Source organism: Chaetodon auriga, chromosome 7, assembly GCF_051107435.1.
Source record: "Chaetodon auriga isolate fChaAug3 chromosome 7, fChaAug3.hap1, whole genome shotgun sequence".
NCBI classification, from domain to species: Eukaryota; Metazoa; Chordata; class Actinopteri; order Chaetodontiformes; family Chaetodontidae; genus Chaetodon; species Chaetodon auriga.
Window position 1 is genome coordinate 23,368,592 of NC_135080.1, and position 24,818 is coordinate 23,393,409.

The 24,818-nt window shown below is 43.2% G+C and overlaps 1 protein-coding gene across 7 annotated transcripts in view; it reads right to left on the bottom strand.

The window, feature by feature from the left end:
• The window catches only part of LOC143323221 (chloride channel protein 2-like), a 140,456-nt gene that overhangs the window by 66,497 nt on the left and 49,141 nt on the right, over positions 1–24,818 (bottom strand). For 4 of the 7 annotated variants that reach the window (XR_013077393.1, XM_076734953.1, XM_076734950.1 and 1 more), the window contains exons 3-7: positions 16,981–17,031; positions 7,505–7,636; positions 6,783–6,911; positions 4,295–4,428; positions 2,770–2,847 (exon numbers count right to left, since the gene is read on the bottom strand). Coding sequence is in view for 6 of the 7 variants with exons in the window: in XM_076734953.1 (XP_076591068.1) it covers positions 2,770–2,847; positions 4,295–4,428; positions 6,783–6,911; positions 7,505–7,636; positions 16,981–17,031 (524 nt within the window). In the remaining variant the exon portion in view is untranslated. The remainder of the gene's footprint in view (positions 1–2,769; positions 2,848–4,294; positions 4,429–6,782; positions 6,912–7,504; positions 7,637–16,980; positions 17,032–24,818) is intronic. The other 3 variants (XM_076734955.1, XM_076734954.1, XM_076734951.1) reach the window with 1 other exon arrangement.

The following is a 24,818-nucleotide window of genomic DNA, read 5'->3' on the forward strand; positions in this document are numbered from 1 at the left end:
TGCATTAGCATACTGTACTTCAAACTCTGAAGAGGATGGGATACTGCTGCAGAGGGACACTTCACACACACACACACACACACACACACACACACACACACACACACAAACATGCACATGCACGCACACACACACTTTCAGCATTAATATGCAATAAAATGCAGCACGACACTCTGGAGGGAGGAGAGAGCGAGAAAGAGTAACTGCGGGGTTATAGGGAGATGATGATGATGATGATGATGATGATGAGTGCTGAAGAGAGAGATTAAAGGTTGATGTTGTGAACTCATTCCTGTCACATTTACTGAATGAGGTAAATGCCAACGTGGATGATCATTGTTGTCAACAGGAAGACCATAGTCAACTCAGACGGACTGAGCTGATCTTCAGTGCATGTCAGCGTCTTGCATGTTTCTCCCATGAAACAATCTGTCTTCCCTCCTCGACGTGGACGGACAACAGCCACGCCCAGCAGAGGTGCCGAGTGTCTTCACCTAAAATGCCTGTAACTGTTGATGCCGCTCAATCTCCAGCAGACGATGAGTCTTCCACATCCAGAGGTCACTGCAGTCTGTTCTGTGGGAACGGATGCTGTAAACCTTTACACATGTTTGATGTATTTGTATTTTTATCTGCTTTATGATGTTCAATGAGTTGCAGGTTGCAAGACTCATTTCCCGTCGGTGGGAATCAGTTCTTTCTTTTTCTAACTCAGCTATGAATTTGTCCGCAGAATAGAAAGCCGCCTGTTGTTTGGCTGAACTCCTCCGTATTTCATACACAGTATTATTCCCTTGAAATAGATGTTCAAAGTATATCTAATACTTAATACCATTATTATACCAAAAGTGGGGTGAGCAGTGGATGACAAGGGGAGTGAGACTCCTGCAGCCAGGATCTAAACTCTGGCAGAAAGCATAAAGCCAGTGTTCAATGTTCACACACAGGTATAATGTGCAGGTGTCCACACACTTTCTGCCATGTGCTGCAGGTGTGTCTGTTACTCTGTTCACTCTCAGTGCATAGATGGCCAATCCATCCCTCCAAACCATCAGGATCTCAGCTTTGTCATAACTGACTACACAGCACTTTCTTCCTTTAGTTCAAGGCCATCCTGTGGGTTCAGAGTGGGAACTTTGGAGCTCTGGCTCCAACCAGTCCCTCTGTGTCACTGGCCTCTGTAGTCCCTTCAAACCCGACTATCGCCTCACCATTTCATCTCCCAAGAGAGGTGCTCACATTTTCAGAAAAGAGAGATGAGAGTCAAGATTTTTCTCTGCCTTCCTCGAGCACACAGACTCCTATCCCAGCGGACAGAGAGGGGGGATGGAGGGAGAACGGAGAGGAGGGAGGAGGTGATGGAGAAAATGGTTTTGCTTTCCTTTTCCTCCACTCAATCTGCATCTTTCCCATCCTTCTCTTCCTTTCCCCTGATGGAATTTTCATCTCCATCTCGCAGCATCTCTCTCTGGGCAAAGTTGGTTTTGAAGATGAAAAAGATCCAATTTGCTGACAAATACCAAACTGATTAAACATTTATAAAATGGGTTATTACTGGTTGTTGACTTTCCATGGGATGAAAGAAATTAAGGAGAAGGAGAAAAAAAATGTGCATTTCATGTCTGCGTGCACGGCCATCTTTCCACTGCAGCTGAACAAATGATAGAGGCACACATAGATGGAGACTAAGTAAAAACCAGCCTTCTCTCAGGTGTTTTATGTCTTGTCTTATTTTCTCCCAGACAAACTCGCTGTCGCAAATAATTTCCTACACTCATCTTCATTGTCATTCTTCTTCACTCAATCTTCCTTGAACACATGGAAAAAGGTCATTTTTCTCTCTTACGTGATCATTCTGTGAGCTCGGCCTGAAGATGTAACCTGCTACTTTTCTGATCAATTTTTGATAATCCAGAAACTGATGCAAAATCACTTCTTGAGCCGCTTTGAATTACAGCTTCGACTTCTGTCAAGCCTGCAGCTTCACTGATTTGGATCACTCTCACAGCTCTCATTGGAAAGCTGGAAAAGCACGCTGTCCACCACCTTCTCCGAACCAAACAGCAGTGAACATAGTGCAGCATTTAGCAGTTAGAGAGACAGATATTTCCCCTCAGGAGTTGGTGGAGACCAAAAACAGAGCAAACAGAGGGTGAATACTGGTGGAGATGTGGAGACAGTTCACCATTCAGCATATCAGCATAGCTGGTGACTATGTTCAATATTGCATTCACAGCTTGCTTCTGCTGCCCCCAAGTGGTCAAAAAAAATCAACTAATGCGAGTTTACGTCTTAGTGGCCAGCTAGCACCATCCAGACCAATGATATGCTTTTCACAACTTGTACTATACCAACTTCTGAATTTTTGTTTAAAGAGTTTTTATATGACAAACTCCATAATGATGGAATGACAAAAAAAATACTATGCAAAACTTTTGTATTGTTATGTGTTAATGCACATACTGAAAATCCGTCTTTCCTTTTACAGATACTTCATGATAGATAACTGCTTATTTGCATGCTTTGCCAGTCCCATCATCCTTCACCTTTGAGACAGGACAGTCCATGTATAGTAATGGAACAGAACAATCACTTGAGTTAGAGGCTGAAATTGTTTCCTACATGGTCTATTGAGTGTACAGTGTGTCTGTAGAATAACAAGAAGAAATAGATGTTTAATAGTTTGTTTGTCGACAGGCTTGCCAGTAAAACCAGTAAGACACAGTTACATCACCTGAGCAGTTTGGCAAAATGGAGAGAGAGACTGACCTCATAGATTCCTCCAAACAGAGACATGAACTTGCTGAGGAGAGCGGCACACAAGCTGGCGATGTGTACGAACGGACCCTGACAGGAAGAGGAGAAGACACAATAAACACGTGCAAAGCTAAAAAGCACTTTCTCCTCCTGTCTGCTGAGCGTCACACAAGATAGCGCGTACAAACTCTTTGAAAAGACATCAACAACAACAAAGTCTGCAGTGAATATTAAAATTCTGGGGATGAGGTTCAAAGTGGAACTAACAGGATTAAAAGTGAGCACATCGCATCAGAAAAGTGATGCTCAAGTTAAAGGAAGGCGGAGGCCTGCGCTGAATCCAAACTGCTGCTGCAGGAGGACACGAGCGAAAGGGCCTGTGGCTTGTGTGTGTGTGTGTGTGTGTGTGTGCGCGTGTGTGTGAGAGAGAGAGAGAAAATATTTTCCTGCAAGTATGTCTTCAGGCTAGGCAGTCTTTTGGGGGATGCTGCATTTACCTGAAACTGTTTTTGCTGAAAAACACTGTGTATAATGTAGTGTAGATTACAATTCCTCACACACATACACACAAATGAATCCACAAGACAAAAACAACATCTGCGTGGGTGGGTGGGGGATCAGAAAATATGTAGAAAAAAATTCTCCTCCATCCCTTTGGGTATAGAAAAGTTCTCAAGTGAATTTTAGAGACTTCCTTCCTGCCTTGCTGCCTTGCTGCCTTCCTGCCTTCCTGCCTTGTCCATCTCCAGATTTCTCATTGCTCTCGACCTGTAGGGAACTGGAATGAGCCGGGGGGCGTTATGTTCCCCAGGGAAGTTCAGGTACTGCAGCACGTATGCATGCTGTGACTCCAGGCACGATGCAGCTACTGTAAAACGACTGTGAACGCTCCTGCACTTCACTTTGACCTACATGTGTTTCTGATGACTGATAGTGATTTGAACTGAAGCTGCAGAAAACTGGAGCACTGTGCTAATACTAGAGTCTTATTTTTGAAGTTGTGTAAGCTGCCGTTGAAGCCTGATGCCAGCTTGGTGCCAGTCTGGATTCTCTATTTTACCACCAACAAAGATTCAACGCTGTGAATCACTCAAACTGTGTTAGCAAACAACGGAACTGTTGAATGTGGGTCAGCGTTTGAGTTCTGCTGGCCTTGCTAACATAACGAAGCACAGCTGAATTCATCAGCCGTTATGAGATGGTCCTGTGATGGCACTTTATGTGTGTCAGTAGCAGAGACACACATTTACACCTACACAACACAAAAACAAGAAAGCATATATTAACCATTTAACCTCGAGATTTCATTTTGAGCCACACATTGACTGAGTCACTGATTGGTATAGCTGTCAGCTTGAGCTCTGTGGGTGTGTGTGTGTGTGTCACATGGTGTCCCAACATAGTGCATCTTCCCATCCAGTAGGGTAGTAAGCTAGTGTGCAAGTAGGGTTAAGACTACAAGCACAACCATGGATGTACACAGAGCATACAGCCATTTGTGGGCCCATAGAGTGCTGTGTGTGTGTGTGCGTGTTACCTCCTTGCCCAGGGGCATGCCGCTACCCAGAGCACAGGTGAGACCGATGACTTTGGCCACAAAAGTTTTGAAGGTGAGGTATTCCTTCAGCACAACTCCTCTCAGGATGGTCTTCATCTCTGGAATCCCTGAACCTGCAGGGGAGCACAGCACACCGTACAACACACTGAGCTCCTGACCTTAAAGTGGAAACACACAGCCTCCGCCAACAAGATGAACACTCATCAATTACATCATGGCCTGTGGTATCTGTGCTGGTGAAATGAAGTGTGAGAAAGACGTGCGGAGGTTTTATGAGGTTTATGTGCGAGACTATTTCTTGGCCTGCAGCAGTAACTTCCTGGAGTCTCTGCTGGTTACCTGGCCACCTCACGGCAGGCAAAGCAACCTCAATCTGCAGTGTGACATAACTGTGACCTCACAAAAGTCACATCTGGTTGAAAAACATGTTCATTTTAAAGGACTGTGTCTTTGTATTGTGCATGCAACCTTTGGAATAATTAACACAGGGCTAACATGTCTTTTTGGATTGAATTTTGTCTCTCAGGAAATTACAGTTTGGAAAAAGGATTTTGTTTTGTACATTTTTAACTTTGGAGAAAAAACCTGCTTTGCGATGTTCCATTCTTGGGACAACACTGCATCAGGCCATCACATAGGCCAAGAGTCCTCATGTTTGGTCTCCAGTGCTCATATACAAAAAGCCAACTGAGTACCAGTGTATAGAGCCCATGTTCAATTAAGCTTTATGAACGTGACCTAAGCGTCTTCAGATCATTTCCACAGTAGGTGCTGGCATGTTTTTCATATTATGCTGAAGGAAACAAACAACCAGAAATCCACACTGTGTCCCACCAACGGTGCAGATTCAAACAGTGACTGAAGGAGCTGAGGGAAAGGGAAGAGGAGGCGTCTCACTGACAGAAGGGGAACCCTCAGATTCTCAGGAGCCCACCCGTCTCTTCAGCCCCTGTTACTGAGAGTGACAGTAAAGTCTCTGCTACACCTGCAGCAGAGATGACTTGAGGCACCTGATGGAGAGCTGCACAGACAAACCTAACATGAACGTTAGAGCGCACAACAGCTTTGAACCGTGCACGGAACTCCTTTGCTCATCTGCTCCTGAAGCAGAGGGGGAGCCCCCGGGGACAGGGAGGAGAATCACAGTGTGTCACAGTGGTGTTACACTGTGGGAACTATCATTTACACACACACGGGTGTTAAGGAGTTCATTACAGCCCAGGGTGGCACTATCAGTCTGGTTCAAGTGGCAGAGAGCCACTCAGGAAAGCTATCAGGGTTTAATTTCACTAGTTTTCAGAGGGAGAAGATGAGGAACAAGAAGTGGATGGATTTGGTGAGGTGTACAGTTTGTACTGTGTCTGCATGCCCAGGACCCCCTCCAGTGGATGAGCTCTTTCTGGAGCAGGACATACTGTGACTCAGATAGCTGCAGACATTCAGGCCTTGACACATCAGCAAGCCGCACATGGTGCGACTCTGCCCTATCTCTGTCTGACAGAATGCTACCTTGCTGCCATTTGCTATTCCAGACATCGATGTTAATTCATGAACTTTGGTCATACAGTCTGCTGGTGTCAGTTCACTGTGTGCCGTTCTGCTACTGTTGTTTCATCTCAGTCGTCTTTGTGCTGTTCTAAGGCAGCTGCGATGTCACACAATTTTGTGCTCATTCGAATTTGCCACCTGATGTGTCATCTGGACCAAAAGTCACTGGATGTTGTGTAACAGGGGAAACTGTACCAGCAAAGATTTTAATAATAAGCATTTTCCTCTCACACACACTGACATCTTAATGTGTCCTGTTTCATTTCTCCAGGATTATTTGCATTATAATGCTTTGTCTGAGGGCAGAGGTTGGGGATATATGTTTTTTATAAAATTGTGAATGCCAATTAGGGCAAAAACTTGTGTAACACAGTTTATGAAGTAACTTTATGATATATGGTAGGGTTGACAGGGCTGGGGTGTGATAGCATTTTATCATCTAAATTTAGCAGCATTAAATCCACTTCTTGAATCTGAATACTGTACATATAAAGGCATCATTGTTGGCCCTGTTTTGAGTGTATCTGCAAAAATGCGAGGCTGAAACTGACAACTGTTTTCAATACAGATTCATCTGGCAGCTAGTTTCCATTACTCAATCGTCATTTTACAATTGCTTCTTTCATCTGACCAACAGCCAAAAACCTCCAAATACTCAATTTACAATTACAGAAAACAGAGAGAAACAGCAAGTCCACATGTTTAAGAAGGTAAATCTAGCAAATATTTGTGAATGTCTGTCACTGATTATCAGTTGTTGATTCATTTTCTTGTGATTGTATAATCATTTAACCAACTTCTTGCTCAGAATGACTGTAATATGCAGAGCAAGCGAAGCGCCTTTAGTGTTCATGTGTTGAGTGCGGTTTAGCTATATATGCTGTGTGTGTGTGTGTGTGTGTGTGTGTGTTGATCGTACCAACAGCCTGTGGGGCAAGAATCTGGGTGAAGCCAGCAGAGAAGGTAATGAGGACTACAGGATAGGTGACCCAGGCCAGATACTGCAGAAACACATTACTGTCCAGACCACCGTACATCCACTTCTGTGCTGTGGACACACACACACACACACACACACACACGCACACACACGCACACACACACGCACACACACGCACACACACAGAGGGAAGACATGTCAACCACAACCGAAACACACATGCATACATGATAAGAAGAGCTGTGCATGTATGTAAAATGTGGATATATACTGTACACTTCACAAACAACAGCTGTACATCTGGCAAGAGACACATTTACAGTAGCATAAGATGGAAGTAAGATAACGCACATACACACACACACAAGTAAACACACACACTTTAAAAGACAGTTTGTGTTGTGTGTGTGTTTCCTTGGGACAGGCATTTATTCATTTTCTGGAACCAATTAACAGAGCTGTGTATCATAACTGGAACTGAAAGATTGGGTTGGTGTGCAAACACACATGCTCTTTGTCCCCCTTTCTATTGTCCAGCCTTCTCTCCCTGTCTCCTTATCTGGATCCATCCCACCTCTTTTCTATTCCATTCTACATGCCTGAAACCATCTTCTTTCCCTCCTCCTCGCTTATTGACGCTGTTCATGCCCCAACCTGTAGGTACACAATCCAACCCCTCCCTCCCTCCCTCCATGTCTCACCTTGTAGACAGATGGCGATGCAAAAGTCCACCACCCAGCTGACCAGGGCCATGAGGAGTCCCAGCAGGATGAGGAAGATCCAGTCCTCCCCGACCCGCGAGATCAGGAACTTCTGACAGCGAACCGTGCAGACTACAGGGAAGGCAGGAACACAACAGAATATGTCAGGAACTACAGAAACACACACTAAAACTACATTAGTCAGGAACTGGCACTGAGCTTTGGAAAATGCAAAGAGTCTTTAATCCATTAGCCGGTCTTGGCAACATTGGCCAATAACAGTTGCCGTGTCTCCATCTGACAGCTTTTCAAAAACAGAGCCACAGTAAACACGTTGTCTGCCTCATAATCCACTCGATCCTGAACACTGCTGTACTTTCCTTCAATGAGTAGAAGCAGTACTTCCCCACAGGTGAGTCAATGCACTTTTGAAAATGGTGAAATCTATAATTTCCCCTCAAATTTAATCAGCGGCGTCTGATACGTGATGGATGGATGAACAAAGAGATCGATCTAAAGTGCGCACACAGACGCCACCCACAGACACTGAACACAAAGGAAGTGAAGGAATGAAGGAGCTTAGCAATTTGGGTAATGCTTTATTTTACGGATCAGTCATTTGCTAATCGTTTCCTGGAAGGTTCCTCGAAAGAACTATGTTTGATACTAATTACAAGACAAAGCTCTGGGACTGTTATTGATGTTTTTTTTAGAGGAACTACCTTCATGTAATAATTGTATGTTTTGTATGTCCAGCTGAGTATAAAAGAGCAGGTTATGCTAACAGTTATTTGGAAGAGCAGCAATTAAATACTGTCTCCATTTGACCTGTAATTAGTACCAAACTCCTACCCAGGAACCTTCCTATGAATTTAAAGTTCCCCTCAAAACAAACTACTATAATAATAGTTAAAGAAGTGTATTCTTCACCTACCTCCAGCAGTATGTAGCTATGAACATGTTGCATTTTTTGCTATTTTATTTGACAGTTTTCATAAATATTTACTCATGTATTAAAATGATTTCTTCACTAGAATGTTGTACATGGATTATTCAGAGCCAAACAAAAAACTATTCACAAAGGAAACCAAAACAAAGTTAGACGCCCCTGCAGTTAAGTGACACAATATGTTTTTTTGGAATTTAGGTGACCCAGCCCTTTAAATATCGCTATTCCTCTATTCATTAAATAAATGCATCGTCATTGCTATTTATCCAAATATTCCCCTACATTAAGAAAAGGTCATCTTCATATCATTTCAGCATTAAAACAGTGGATGTTTAAAGGCGGGATGGAAAGCAGCTGCCTTTGAAGTAGAAGCCAAATGCTGGAAAAGCTACATGACCTTAGAAAGCAGTGCCAGCGCCAACCGGTGTCCAGCAGAGGTTATGATCCAGCACTTATGTTATGACACTGACAGACTGTGTCACCTGGTGTTAAATATATACTATCTACAATGCAATGGGGCAAGAGGCGATGAAAGCCTGATCAACTATGCAGATGGATGTGTACTGAACGCACAGCACAAAAGTTACAGCGAAAGTCAGCACTACAAAGCGACACACACACACATATATATATATAGACAGAAACCAGTGGGTGAAGCACGATCGGATCCGTCATACTCACCCGCAAGGAACAGGAAACTCAGATTCACGGCTAATATACTGTACGACACTGCGCGAGACAGGCATACACAGTTACTAATTGTGACTAATTGCTGGAACAAAACATGAGTTTGATGGTGACTCATTAGGATGTGCACGCACACGCTATAATTCAGAATGCCTCTTGTTCACAGCACATTTCTCTCCTCCCCTCTCCCAGGCACGTCCTCGCTTCCCCTGTCTCCTCTGCAGGGAAATGCCACTTTGGGAGCAGTGGGGTGCCCCTCACACTAATGACACTCACAACACACACATGCACTTTCTTGTTTCTCGCTCCCTGTTTCTCCTTTAATCTCCAGCACAGAGAACCAATGTTATGTAACACTCACATTATTTTTTTCCAGTCGCCCTCATGTATTTTAGTGTACCCATCCACCCCTTTTGACACACGCCAACTAAGTTCTTTATGGCAGAGCCTGATGACGCTGGTTACACTCGCTCACCTTGATGCTTCTTAGGAATGCCTTCACGGGTCGTTGATGAGGAACTGTTGCTTTAAATCAAGTGTGATGGCAGGAAAGAGGAGAGTTTACCATCTTCTTTGCATCCCCCTTCCCTCCAGCTGCGCAAGCCAGCGAGAGGGTAACCCCAGGTTCATTTCCATCTACAAACACCCTCCAGGTTTGCTCTCTGACATGTCTCATGGTGTATATATAAATGCATATATAGTGCACTGATATCTGTTCTACTGGTGTGTCGCCAGTGTAGAATCTGTAGTAGCTCTGTCCCACAGACATGATGCTTATTGATTAAATTTCTCTCCCATTTATACACACCTAAATAGACAACTTCTGACTTGAAAGAGGGGGGGGGAGAGAGAGAGAGAGAGAGAGAGAGAGAGAGAGAAGGAGGTGAATGACACAAATGCTGCAGGGATGGTAAGAAAAATGCAGATGCACACTTCCACGCCAAGCACACATTCACCAATCAACACATTCAGGAGCTGTCTAACACACACATGCTGGCAAAAGCTGTCACACACACACACACACACACACACACACACTCATTGATTTGCCTTTGCTTTTTGCTTTCAAGCACTCCACACAGTTATATGACAGTTTCGAGAAACAGGCTTTGTACATGTGTATATTTAGATTCATGTGTGTGAGCGTGTGTGTGTGTGTGTGTGTGTGCGTGTGTGTGTGTGTGTGTGTGTGTGTGTGTGCATGCTTGTGCGTCATCTCACCCACGGGCCGTCTGTGTTCTTGGACCCCTTCTGTCATCCAGACACTAGTCAATGTAAATGAGTGTTATTGTGTGTTGGTGTCTGAGTGCATGCATGTGTGCAGACATGAATTTGTATGTGTGTGTGTGTGTGTGTGTGTGTGTGTGTGTGTGTGTGTGTCTAGCAGTAAGTGTAATCTTGTCTTTTTGGAGATGTAATTTAGTTAGCTCTGTCTGTGCTGTTATTGCTTAATAGCCTTTTCTGCAGTGCATGCACACACACACACACACACCTATATACACACGTATATATACACACACACACACACATACACAGACACACACACACACACACACACACACACTGCAGACTGGTTGCTGACTTTATTCTTCATGGCATGCAATAAGCAGCATGCTAGTTTCCAATCACTCTCATTGCCTTCTGACTCACCCTCTGCACCACTCTCCCCTTCCGTCCCTCCCCTCCCTGATCCAATCATCCCTCGCTCCCTCTCTCTTCCTTCTTCTTCTGCTGCTTTCTGCTAATCACATTCAACCTCTGACTTTGCCTCTCATCTTCTCCTCTCCCTCTCAGGCCTTATCAGCTGCCCTCCACTCCTCCTCTCCACACTTGCTTCTTTCTTTGCACTCTCACCTCTCTCTCCACCCTCTCTCTCTATTCTTTTCATTCTTGCTTGCCCACTTGCTCACTCTGCCCACACACCTGCTGAGACTAATTTAGGTTGCCTTGGATACTCAGTGCATCTAGTTCCTTGGCCTGGCATTAAGAAACAGAGTGTGTGTGTTTGCACGTGAGCTTCATCTATTTCAGTTTGCACAATACAATTTTGGAGACTGAAACAACTGAAATCTAATATTTAATGCAAATAGAAATGTACAGTGGTGCTCCAGGAAATTTAGTATTGCACTTTTCTAAAGTTTGGGTACTTGCAGGAGAAATCAAAAAGCTTTTTTAATCATGTAGCAGACATTTTTTCATCCAGACAGAAAACTTTTTGGGGATTTTGGAAATACCTTCAGGACAGTCATTAAATAAACTTCTGGCTTCTTCAAAGATAAATGGGTGGGTATATATTTTCTTGGGAAAAAAGGACGCTTATGGTAACACATGACAGGCACAGACTGGCGCTAGGCTAGTCTCCTCACGGTGGTTTAGCAGATGTGCTAACTGATAGCAGCAAAAGCTGGCTATTACCCCTGAAACATCTAGTGGAGCATCACAGCTGTACTGTATACTAATCTGAGCACAGGAGTGAATATAATTCTACTCCTGACACCTGCTGGGCTCCTCCCAAATTATATTCCTAATATACTTGTCTGAAATTTGTAGTAAAACTGCAGCTTTTTCATGGAAGACATTGTGACATGTCACAGTAGGAAAAGGGCCTCTTACAATGAGTCAAACTGCACCATATCAATCATCTCAGAGGCAGAAGAATGCACCAATAAATCTTCTCTAATGAAAGGACAGGATGAGAAAACCAACCAATCGGTTTAACTCTTCTTTGATTATGCTCAAAATGAGGGCAGGAGATAGGCAGCGTGAACACACACACCAACACACACACACACACCTTAGAGGAAAATCACTACCGGTGCAGATTCTCTGCTACCGCTCCCACATAAAACCCAATTATTCAAATCACCCCCTCATTTGTTATGCAAGGTGACAGCAATATATGGGTGCAAAGGGTAAAAGAGCCTACCATTAATGCCTCAATTTTGCACAGTCATGCCAATGAGGCCTATCCCCGTTTTGTGTGTATGTGCTCCCACATTCATTATGTGGCTTCATGCGTTCGGGAGAGATTCAATTAGAAACGCCTGGCTGTGTTTGAAACCACCGTCTTAATTAGATTAGAACTCGTATAGATAGGCAAATCTGACCATTCAGCTCTTCTGCTTCTTAAACAGCAACTTTGAACGATGGAGAGATACAGTATGTGTCGTACAGCCTTTACTGTATGAACAGCACTGAACAAAGGGATGAGTGAAAGCTTTTTAAAAGGTCAATATCACAAATTGTGGATCACAGATTTGGATGGCTGGTACGTAGTGTCACTGTGCAGTGTTTAGACTTTGATTACTTTCATTTCAGATATAGTTAGCACTTATTTTAATACCTAAACTATGCATCTTCTGTGGAGCTGTTCAGAATTTGGCATCAAAGGTTTACATACAGTATATACAGTGTGTGTTTGTGTGTGTGTGTGTTTTAGATTCTCTGGCTCTCAATTCCCTCAAAGTTCAGTACTTTCAAGATGGCCTGCAACTGGTCAAAGAAACAAATGAGCACATTAAAGCCGACCAAACTCATCTCAGATTTGAATGAATGAACTGATCACTGCCATTCCACTGAAATGAACTGATTTTGGAGAAGAGACGACCGTGCAGCTCGCAGATAAATAGAAAAGAAAAGGCGTCACAGGAGAGAGAGGGGTTAAGTACAAGACGAAAATGGCAAAAACTAGCATAACAAATTGGCCCTAAAGAGAGAAAAGAAATGTTGTTGTAGTAATAAAACCAACAATGCGTCTGTAAATGCTTCCTCTGGTACTTAACATGGCCATCTCCACTCCCTCGGCACACTATAACTGTGGCATCTCCTTCTTGCTCTTGCCTCCCCTCCTCCCCATTCATCCATTCATTAATCTATCCATCTTTCCCTCCTCCGCTCCTTCCTTCATGTCGATGTGTTCTCTATGCTAATGCGATGTAAAAGGAGGTGGTGTTTATGTAAATGTGCTGTAACGGCGTCGGTCCCGGGCGAGCAGGCAAAGCGCCTCGTCTCGCACTCAATCACCGTGTTTGCTCGTCGAACAACGTCGGCCGCGACACTCGTCTTACGGCTGCGGTACAATGTCTGCCTAATGAGGTGTAATAATGTGTACGCACACACGTCCACACAAACAGGCCAGCACAATCAGGGACATTATGGTGAAAAACAGCTTCTGCATGGAGGTTTAATTGCTTCCAGAGAGTGTCTTAAACATGTATGTTTAATGTTTTTTAAGGGAGTATCACGTGCATGTAAGAGCACTGCAGGGTAGAAAGAGGAAAAACGTCTGGTGACACTTTCCTCATCAGGTGCATCAGGATAAATCTGTTCTGAAAACTTTTACCAGGCAACTTGAAATGAGAGTTGTGCTATGTGACATCCTGTAGATCGTGAATGGATGTTTACTGTACATACAGAAAGTCAGAGATCACTGCTTTCAGTCTCAAAAATGCACTTGCTAGTTTAAAATCCCACTTCTAAATACAAGCCACATCTGGAGCCTGCCGACAGCTGCATCGCAGGGTGGACTGTGACTGTTCACTGATCCCACTTCAGCTTCCACCTGCATGAAACGCCGCTCTGATAATATATCACCATATAAAAGACTTATTCTGTCCCTTGTCTGGAGCAGTCTCACTGCTGTATCTCACTTTTTAACTGAGCACTGAACACTTTTGAACTCTTCGATCAATACAAATGTTCATTTTCAACCGAACACACACACACACACACACACACACACACACACACACACACACATTCAATCAATACTATGGCTACTATTTTTCTCTCGCTCCATGCGGTCACTCCTCCCCTCAGTCTCATCACTGCTGTGGACCCGACAGAGTCAGCCAACCGTATGCTGGCTCCTGGTTTCTGGGGGTGTGACCCCAAACTGTGTTTATATACTTTACCACTAAGCTGATTTGGAACTGGTAGGAATAAACTCCAGTAACTTAGCACTGCACGTCTTCACACTCACTGTGGACGATTAAAAAAATGATCAAAGTGGAAGCAGCAGAGCTCGAGATATGATGTATTTTATTCCACACACACTTCTTCCTTGTCGCCTACATCATCCCCGACTCTACTGCTGACAGTTCAGTCTGAGATTTGGGTGTTTTCTACTAACAGTGGCTGATCTATCCTCAAGCCTCGTGCAGAGATGAGCAGTGGGCTGCAGAGCTCTGGTAAGCTCACTACTTTCTTTTTTCATTTTCTATCTGCAGACCTTCAGCCTTAACTGACGTCACTGGAGGACATGTATCAGACTTCAGACAGCCCCCTCTAGAGGCCAAAAAAGGCTTTATACAACTCGTGATGCGAGCATGCCCCATCACCTGGAAACAGAGCTGCCATGAAATGACGTCGTCCTTTCATTAATGTGAAACGTCCCTGTTGAAACAGGATGTTGGGAGAGGGATCATCCCAAACTGGAAACCAATTAAAGTGGGACAGACTCAGATTTTATGTCTTGTGCAGGTTGAGGTCACAAAGTAAAAATTCACTGTCTTCCAGAAAGATCCTGTCCTACATGAGGCTAAAGCCTTCATTTGATGGGGTCTTTAGAGAAGAACCAGGTGATCAAAACAGCACTGTAGTCTCAGACCCATGTTGGTAATGGAATTAGGTAACAGGTCATAAGAAGCTGAAGGTTCCGGGGATTTTAGAACATTAAAGCCCCACGATTACCAATATCAATATTTGGGGGGTTAAAAATGCAATGATATATTGGTCAACATTCATTTTTTACATTAACAGAAAGATTTTTGATAATCAATCCAATAATATTGTTTGTTCAGTGAATTGTGACCAAAATATGCATTTGGTTGGTAACTTACTACTAAAAGCACGATACATTAATGTCATTCATGTGCTGGCATGTTTCACTAAACAATACATAAGTTAACATTAAAATCAGCAAGGCAACTTCTCCTGTAAAAAGAATAATGAATGTTCCACAATTGTCAAGATTTTTCATGCTTTATAGCTCAGATTTGAAAGAAGCTTCTATGAGCAAAGACGCGTGTTTACTTTAAAGGAAGGAATAAATGTTTGGACAAATGACTTTTCAGCTTTACGATTCTCATTTCAGCAACTCTCAAACGGGTGATGATTATGATGATGAACAAAATTAGCTCTGCATCAACACTGAGGCTGGGACCATGTGACTGAGAACGGCATGATTTCTCCAATACACACACACACACACACACACACACACACACACACACACACAGTCAAGAAAGATGCGTTCAAAAAAAGCAAAAATGTGTTTAAATGCACGGGGCAAATGTCGTGTGTGTGTGTGTGTGTGTGTGTGTGTGTGTGCATATGTGTGTGTGTGTGTGTGTGTGTGTATGTGTGTGTGTGTGTGTTTATGTCGGCCTGATCACACAGGGGAGAGGTAAGTCATTTCATTTCCTGGATGAAAGCTTGGTGAACCAAAAGCCAAGGGACCCGCTGCTACAGTCGCTCTCTGCACTGCCTCTCCTTCTCTCTCATCTGCCTCTCTCATTCCATCTCAATTGATTTTATCCGTCCAATCCCCAGACCTCTGCCATCCACTCCTCCTCCTCTCTTCTTTCTTTCCCTCTCTCCTCTCTCTTTAGTTTTTCCTCCTTCTGGCCCCTTCCCACGTTAGGTTTTCCACCCCCATCTCCTTTAAATCATCCCTCCATTCCCACTCTGCAGCCGATCATTTCTCTTTACTCTCTGTTTATTTCACCAACCCCCAACCCCCCCCCCCGCCCCTCCAACCACCCATCTCTGCTGTTGCAGAGTCAGCACTTCCGTTCTGCAGTCCTCTGCAGACACACAAGTGCGCTGATTTACACTTTTATATCCTGGCGGAACCAATTTCAGGGCATTTCCATTGCACATACATTTGCTATTCTTTAAACTGACAGCAACACACACACACACATACAGTATATACATGTATATACTATACATACAAGGTTACTTACAATGTGTGTGTATGCATTCATACATATGGAAGCGGAGAAATGAAGCGAACACATCATCAATCTTAGGAACAAAAAGTAATAAAAGTTGCAGGGGAATACACAAAGAAGAAAAAAACACACTGTACACAGCTGAAAAAAAACCTACATGCAGTACAGTACGTGTGTGTGTGTGTGTGTGTGTGTGTGTGTGTGTGTGCGCGTGCATGTGTGGCCAGGGCACATTCGTCTCTTCTCGAGCAGCAGAGAGAAGGGAGACATTGATCATCATGCTCGTCTGCAGCTTGCACTGCCTAATCAGAATCATTCATCTCCCCGATCTCACACACACATGCACACACACAAAACACACCACTAAACGAAGACGTTCAGAGCTCTTTATTACTTTCCATTAGGGCTCGAGGCTAGCTGTAATAAGGCCTGGCTGGGAGAGTTAGGCTTTTTTTTTTTTTTTGGGCACGGAGACACACAGCAGAATGGGAATAATAAGCACACAGATATTTTTCCTGTTGGCTGTTGATTAATACGAAGCCACAAGGTGAGTGTGTGTGCGTGTGTGTTTGCGGGCGCCACTTTGCAAACTGCTGGATCATCAGACTTCGCCCTCAGACAGACAGACAGACACTCTCACATGGGTGGAATCTGCAGAGGCCGACCATGGGATTTTTTTTTAATTGATGCGGCATTAATATGAGGTTCTCAAGCGCCCGATAAAGTGGGAGCAACACCTTTTGACCACTTATTAAAGATTAATGATGGAATAGCAATGCAGCAGTATTAGCTGGAGCAGAGCTGAGTGTGAGGGTTGCGGGGTAGCTGGTAGTTGAAGGGGCAGACTGGGAATGATACAGACGCTTTATTACTTGATTGTTTACCAGAGATAAAGTCGTGGGCTGGAGCTTCCAGAACATACGGGTACCCTGACCCTGGAGGACAAATAGACCACATAACATAGTTAAACACAAGCAGTGTCCTTCCATGTGTGTGTGCATGTGTGTGTTTTCACCCACCCACCCCCCCAACACACAATCCATCCTTCATTTTAAACAAGTTTTCCTTCCTTCACTGTGAAGGAAAGAGAATAATCCCTCTCTTTATCCATTTTTCTCCACAGCATTATTATTTTGTGATTGATGTCAGCCCTGTGCAAACTCAGCAGCACCACAAATGAATGAGCGGCGGATGAGAGAGGGGGGGAGAGGGACGAAGGAGTGATGGGAAAGAGCACACCCTCCGACGGAGAAGGACGGAAGAGTGGCGACGACATGAAGAGAAGGAGGAGCAGCAGGAGGAGGAGGAGAGGACAGAGTATGAGTTAAGGACAGAGAGAATAAGACGAAAGGCTGGAAGTAGAGAAGGAGAAGAGGAACTGAAAGACAGGCAGGTTAATAATGTGTCGGTAATGAATAATTTAGCATTCCTGCGCTAGATGGCATGATCCCACAGAGCGGAACACACACACAGATATTGTATTAATGGATGGGAGCTGCCTGGTAATATTTATTTTGGAGATTGACTGTCTACTACACCAAGCCCAAGAACAGTGATGGTCAAACCTAACTAGGCACAGCAGGCCTGTCACTAGGTAATGATACCGTGTGGGGCTACAGGTGATATGAGAAAAATACCTGCTCAGGACGAGGACATCCACCCAGTGAGAGCCACTCATATATGAGTTTAGGCTAACACTAGCAGCTATGTCCTGCTCTTCACTCGGTTCAGGGAAGTTTGCACTCTAGCAACACCTCTCAAACTCACACTCGTGTTTGCCACAGATTTGCATGCTTGCGTGCGCAGAAGGTGGCACACCCCCACCTTCTTAAATGAATTATTAAATAATACTACAGGTGGTGGTGCTCCACTGCAAATATCTGAATTGTTAAGTACTTTGTGGCAAACAAATGAGTGAACAATACATACAGCTCCGTTACTCTGTGTCAAATAACTAATAAATAATAACTAAATAATAAGAGTTCTAATAAGAGCTCACCTGAATGCATCAGTTTTGGAACAAACTTGTGCAGACCTGTTCATGATGATAACTATTCATGAACTCAGATCTTAAAAAAATACATTTAAAAAGTCTAGATGGAGCAGTCAATGTTGATTTTGTGGCAGGCTGCCAGTGTATGGGAAACAATGCTGATTGAAAGTAGGAACACTGAAACATTTAATTGAAATAAATGTAGCCCATGTGTTGCCAAGTACATTCTTCTATAATGAGCACCCAAACATTGAGAGGTTGTGATAGAACAACTAATACTTTGATCATATCCTTATTCATAAGACTGAACTGTAACAGCAGAATGAATTAGCTCTGAAATGCAACAGAAATGCTGCTCCCTTCACCAGCTGGTGAATATTTTAGACCCTTAAACTGAACTTTCTTTTTAAAAACGAGCAAGCTGGAGACAGAGTTTACAAGCAACTCATGGAAAGTGAAGGGGCTCAGCAAAGTCTGCTCAATGATCCACTTTTACTGACTTCAGGGTTAAAATGTCTATTAAAACAATTTTTTTTTGTGATGACAAAACAGTACATTTCTCCCCTGAAACTTTAAACAATAAAACATATCACGACGGTTTAGAATCTAATCAAAATTCAAATGAGAGGCCTTTCAGGCTCAGGTCTCTCACAGCCTGCCAGTGCACTATTGATCAGTACATTAAATGTCATCAGTCAAACTGCATCACATCCATCATATCAGCGAACCAACAAAAGTAGACGAATTTCCATTCTTTTTTAAAAAAAAGGTCCACTAAGGACACAGTAACAAATCTGCACATCAAACACAGCAACAAAACCCAAAATTCAGAGGGATCGTGTGCTTTTAAGACGCAGTCCCATTTGTTTGTTTCTCCCATAGAGATCCCATTTTTATGAGGATGATGAATAGATAAAAAGTTTTCGGCTGTCTTCCAAGTCTGGAAACACACCTGCAAAGTATGGAAAAATGTGCGTGTGTGTGTGAGTGAGTGTTGTGGATTGGCTCGAGGCTCACTGATGATTAGAGAGTAATAACTCAGAACATGGGGCTCAGATGGATGAAGAGAGAGGGATACAATAACACACACAAGAAGCACACAATAACACACAATAACACAGACACATGCACATGCACACACACACACACAAAATTCAGATTTTACCCAGTGGAAAAGAGAGGGTGGAGAAGGAGGTGATGGATTGCAGACGGAGAGGGAAGTGAAGAGAGCTGAGTGGTAAGAAAGGATGCGGAGGAAAAGGAAGAGAGGAGAGGTCACTGAAGTGGAGGAGGAAGGAGAGGAAAGGGATTGGGGAGACAGTAAGAAATGCAGGAAGGGAAAAGGAGAAGAAAGTGGGTGAAAACGTAAAAATAAAGGGGAGATGGAAGACGAGGAAGAGAAGAGATACAGGATCAGAGGATAAAGGAAAAGGAGGAAATTACGAGAGGAAAAGCAAAGGAGGACATATTAGAATATAAGAGGAAGGAAGGAGGATACGGGAGGAGGAGGAGGAGGAGAGAAGAAAAAGCAGAAACGAGAGAGCAGAAAAGATCGAGCAAGATCGAAAGAGAGAACTAAAAAAGCTACAAAGACATGGAGAAAGTAGGACGCTGACTTCGCCGCAGCCTTTGGTGTTTAATAAGCATCGATTTAAAGCGAGAGGAGCTGCTATAAAGAGCACGTGTGGGTACCACAATCCAAACACATACAAATGAAGGGCAGCATTAAAACTTTGGCCTGCATTGTTTCAGCTGCAGTGGAGACTGTCAGTACCTCTGGACTAATTCACTAAAACCGCACTTAATTAGGAAATAAAACATTACTATTTAAACTACGTGAGAACACTACAGTTTGATCTGTGGACAGTGACCCTAACAAAGCCGTTAATGAGGATCTGTTTTAGGGGCATGAATCAGTGTTTTCACTTTAAAACTGCATATCTGAATAGATTTGCATGATTTAAATACAACATACCATGGTATTAGTATGTGAGGCAGACAAACAACTGCATTTTATTTCGTAACAATGGTTACGAAATAACCATCATCACAAATGACCCATCCTCTTCCTCCTCTCAACAATGTGGTCAACTCCTAACCCTAACCCTTCAACCTTTAACATCTACTCTCCTGCAGGTAAAGAGAAACTGGACCTGGGTGCAGCATTACTCCTTAAAACTGCTCTCTGTAGATTTAGAAACTTGATGACTTTGGCTTTAGTCCTGTGAGCTCCTCAGTGACAGTATCACTGCTGGGAAAGTCGGTTCGCCCCTCCTCTCCCTGCTACAGACAGAAGACAAGTGTGTCCACAAAGGAGCTCACATGAAACTGTCATCAGGGAAACTGAAAACCTTATCTAAATAACAGCAAATAAGAATCAAACCAGAAATTCAGTGACAGCGTTCAGTGCTTTATAGTTACAGTGGTACTGAGGCTGGATATTCAGCCCATAATGTGAGAACAGGGCAAGAACTGGTTGAAGTTGAGATTTTATGTGTAGGGACATTAAAGCCCCTTAAACCTGAAATATTTGTACACAAGATCAGCTTTTTCCAACTAAGCTGCACCTGTTTCATCCCAGTGAGATGAGATTAAAAATGTAACTTCTCTCGCTGCCTTAAAAATGTGAGTTCACTGAACTTAGGTGGAATAATTAGTTCAAAGTCATCTTATGAGTTGTGAGAATGTAAAGCCCTCTGAGTTGAATTATAAATCCTTCACATTGAAATCAGACTACAGCACCGATCCAAGGCATAATAAGATGTTCTTGAACCATTTGGAGTACATGCTTGGTTTTGTCTCTTTTGAAATGTAACACTCGGACGTTTTATCCTCAGTAGTCAGAATCGCTGCAAGTGCTATACCAGCACAGAGTAACAGAAGTTTCAACACACTTTTTGTTTCCGGCCAAATGGATTCCTGGAGATGACTATATCTGGGCCTTATTAGTTGGAAAACACAACAGGACCCCAGCATGACGCCTTAGCCTCATCCATGTTCTCCATTTAAGAACTCATAACAATACCACAGAAAATAAATATTTTACATTTGTTTTTCCATTGTTATGTCTAAAAACTGGCCAGTTACTAGATTTTGTGGCATAAACATCTATATTGATATTCAGGAAATCTATATTTAGGCCATCTGTGATGATATTTTGGGTATCTATACTCATATTCAGGCTATCATTACATACATTTAGCTTTTCAAACGGCGCATAATATGCATATTTGGCATGAATTTTTAAAATTTCATTGGCTATACGAAGAGCCACAGATCTGCAGAATCAGTTGCAACTGACCTGATCTTTACACAAAAGAAAAGAACAAAACCCTTCCTCACAACGAGGAACACATTGGCTATTGCAGGCTGTGGACATGACATGGAAGATCACAACTGGTCAAATGAGGTATCAATCCAAAGCTCAGAGTGCAGCAGCCATCAACATATCGCCTGCTTGTACATGCTTACTGGAGCTAGGACAGAGAAAACATGGATGATTAGCATGTCTGTCGGCTAATCTGAAATGATATAACAGCTTTTAGTGGACTATTATCTTATTTTGGACTAAACCTAGTTAGAGGCAACATGCAAGACTGTTCTCAATGACCTTGTTAAAGTATAAGTAAGCAGGTCTGGACTGAGTTCAACACCAACCTTCACTATGATTCACATTGCTTTCATCACCACAGAAGCAAAAGAAACAGCCATGACTTGTATTAACGTATTAAAACACACAGCAAGGTCAAACCACGTTCTCTTTTCTTCAAACTACCAAAAAGAGGGCTCTCTGTAGAATCTGACTCTCTAACAATGCATGCTGGGATGTCTGCAAATATGCTGACCGTGTTTCTTTAAGAACTTGATCTAATGAGGTGAGTGAACGCTCGGCAGTACATTCATTCAAAGGCATTAACCTGAAATGAATGAAAGTTACAAATTACAGTGTCAAAGCACACCGCTCGGAGAAAGACGCACACTGGCTGATTGAGGAAAAAGCGGGCTTTTTGGGGAATTAAACATCACTAAATATGTCATCTTAAAAAGACAATCAATGTGTGTCTGTATTGATGAGCAATGACACTGAATACAACAGCATCCATAAACTGCCCAAAATCCAGCCCACGCAGTGCAGCTGAGAGAATTGAATGTCTGCGTTTGGCAGCGTTTCCGCTCTCGCTGTACGTCGGAATAACCACGGGAGCCCTAATTTAGACATCTGGCACCCTGGGACAGGTATATGGATATTAAATATGATGTCACCATCTTAATGCTCCCAGCTTGTGTTGTTATGGGTGCCATCTTGGCTCAACCTGCTGTCCCTGAGATGACAAAATCAATGTAAGTGAACACTGTGTCTAGTGACCATTCTCTCTGCAGACACTCACACTGGATGAGTGCCACAGGCTCCACGGTAAAAGCAATGGACATCAGAAGTCCAACCACACACACACACACACACGCACACGCACACATGCACGCACGCAATCTGCCCGAGTGGAACTGAATCAAATATTGATCAGTGGCCTAAGTCTCCTTGGTTACTTGATATATGAAAGTGAAAGTTCCCTTGCTTGCTCTCCCTCTCACACACACAAAAGAACAAGCAGCAGTTTAACACTGTGTGTGTGTGTGTGTGTGTGTGTGTGTGTGTGTGTGTGTGTGTGTGTGTGTGTGTGTGTGTGTGTGTGTGTGTGTGTGTGTTGGGGGGGTCAGTTGTGTTACTTCCTGGACTTGGCTGGCAGCTGAATGTGAATGACGTCTGAACACCCCCACAGTGCGTCAGCGTGGTGCCCTACACACACACACACACACACACACACACACACACACACACAGGCAGGCAGGACACACACTCACATATATATTTAAAAAGCATGTGTGTGTGTTTGTTTCAGTGAGTGCATGGAAATGGTGGAGCAGCATGTGTTTTTCAGTCATTCGTCAGGATAATGTTGCCCATTCACTGCTGATTTGGTAAATGCAGTCCATGCTGAAGTGAAGTGTGTCATAAACCATCATCCAATCATGCTCTGGTCTCTGCTGCATTACCTTGATCACAGCTATAATTTGAAATGTTTTTTTAAGTGTTTCAAGTGGCCAGAAGCAGGAAATATGAAAGAAAAATGAGTTCGCAATTGCATGGAATTATATTTTTTCGTTGGGAACATTATAATGTCAGCGGGTGCATTAGAGCGTATTGTGCGTGGGTAGCTGGTGTGAGAGGTCTGCATTGTGAAGCGTGTGTGATAACGCATGATTTCTGCGTACAGCGATCACAGATACACAGCCTGACGTACAGCCTTAGAAAAGTTTTTATGAAACATTTAGTTCATCAATCACCAGAAAATTCTCTCCAATTTTGACAATAAATTAATCCGTTAAGTCATTTCTAAACCAAAAATGTCAACCATTAACTGGTTCAAGCTGCTCAAATGTGAAGATTTGCTCTTTGATTTCCTCATTAATTGAATACTTTTGGGTTTTGGACAGTTGCTTGATTTGAAGAACTCACCACATTTTGTAAAGCAGCGGTTTTAAAGCCTGACACTGTGAGCCTCTGTCAGACTAAACTGTGCCTCTCCAACATCCCCCCTGCTGTCTCACTACGATTACCATTCTTTGTTGGGTCAATTTCACCTGGGGCACACCATTAATGGATCCAAAAGGGGAATACCATTTCACCTACAGCAACTATTTGGGGAAAATGTATGCCTTGTGAGAGAGGGAGAGAGAGCTGAAACACAGGTCTGAAGCCACAGGGGCAGTCCAGTGGACATCGAGCAGCATTGGCATGTATTTAGACTTGCATTTTTGACTACATGAAGTCCAATATCCACTCTTCCTTTAACTGTTTCGGTTTCCACCAACTCTTGAGAAAATGATCTGTCTTCAGCTGCTTAATAAATGGTACAACTTTCTTTCAACTGCAGGGATGGTGATAATCCTCTGTGGGTCTGTGTCCATACGTGACAGCCTTAACGTCACACACAGTCATTTCATCTATCGTTCATAGAAAAATATCGATGTGTGGAGGTGTACTGCTTCCAAAAGTAGTTTGGTTTCTGCCTTCAGCGGGGCTAAATATAATCCAGTGAATATGTAAATGAGATGGAACGTAATCATTGCTATATTAGTGAAAGTGACCCCGTGGTAAAATTCAGCCAATCACTAAGTCTGAAGAAACGCAGGCGCCACTATGGTTTGATTTGTGTGTTTATTTCACTTGACGGCGAATGGTACAACCAGCAGAGCAGTGCTCTGTGTGTGTGTGTGTGTGTGTGTGTGTGTGTGTGTGTGTGACCAGTATGACTATTGATGAAGAGGCAGACACCAAGGACAGGAGTGAATCTTTTAACTGCCGGCCTTCATGTGGAACACTACACCTGACAACTGAAACTGACTGACTTCAAAAGGCAGCTAAATAGCATTAAGACAGAAGATAAGACGTGTTTTTGGCATTTTTTTTATCCCTCTTAATCTCTTCATATAATCACTGGATTCTCCATTCGTGTCTACTGGTTAATGTATCCTTGGTTTATTTTTCTTGTTTACTCAGAAGGTGGAATGTACTTGGATATTTATTTGGTAAAAAGCAAACATTTAAATTCCAAACATGTTTTGGTAATCCCTGCTAAACCGCTCCGACAACATGTCAGAAGCAATTAGAAGGCTGGGGACACACACACACATGCATGCACACGCACTTGCACGTGCACTAATATGCAC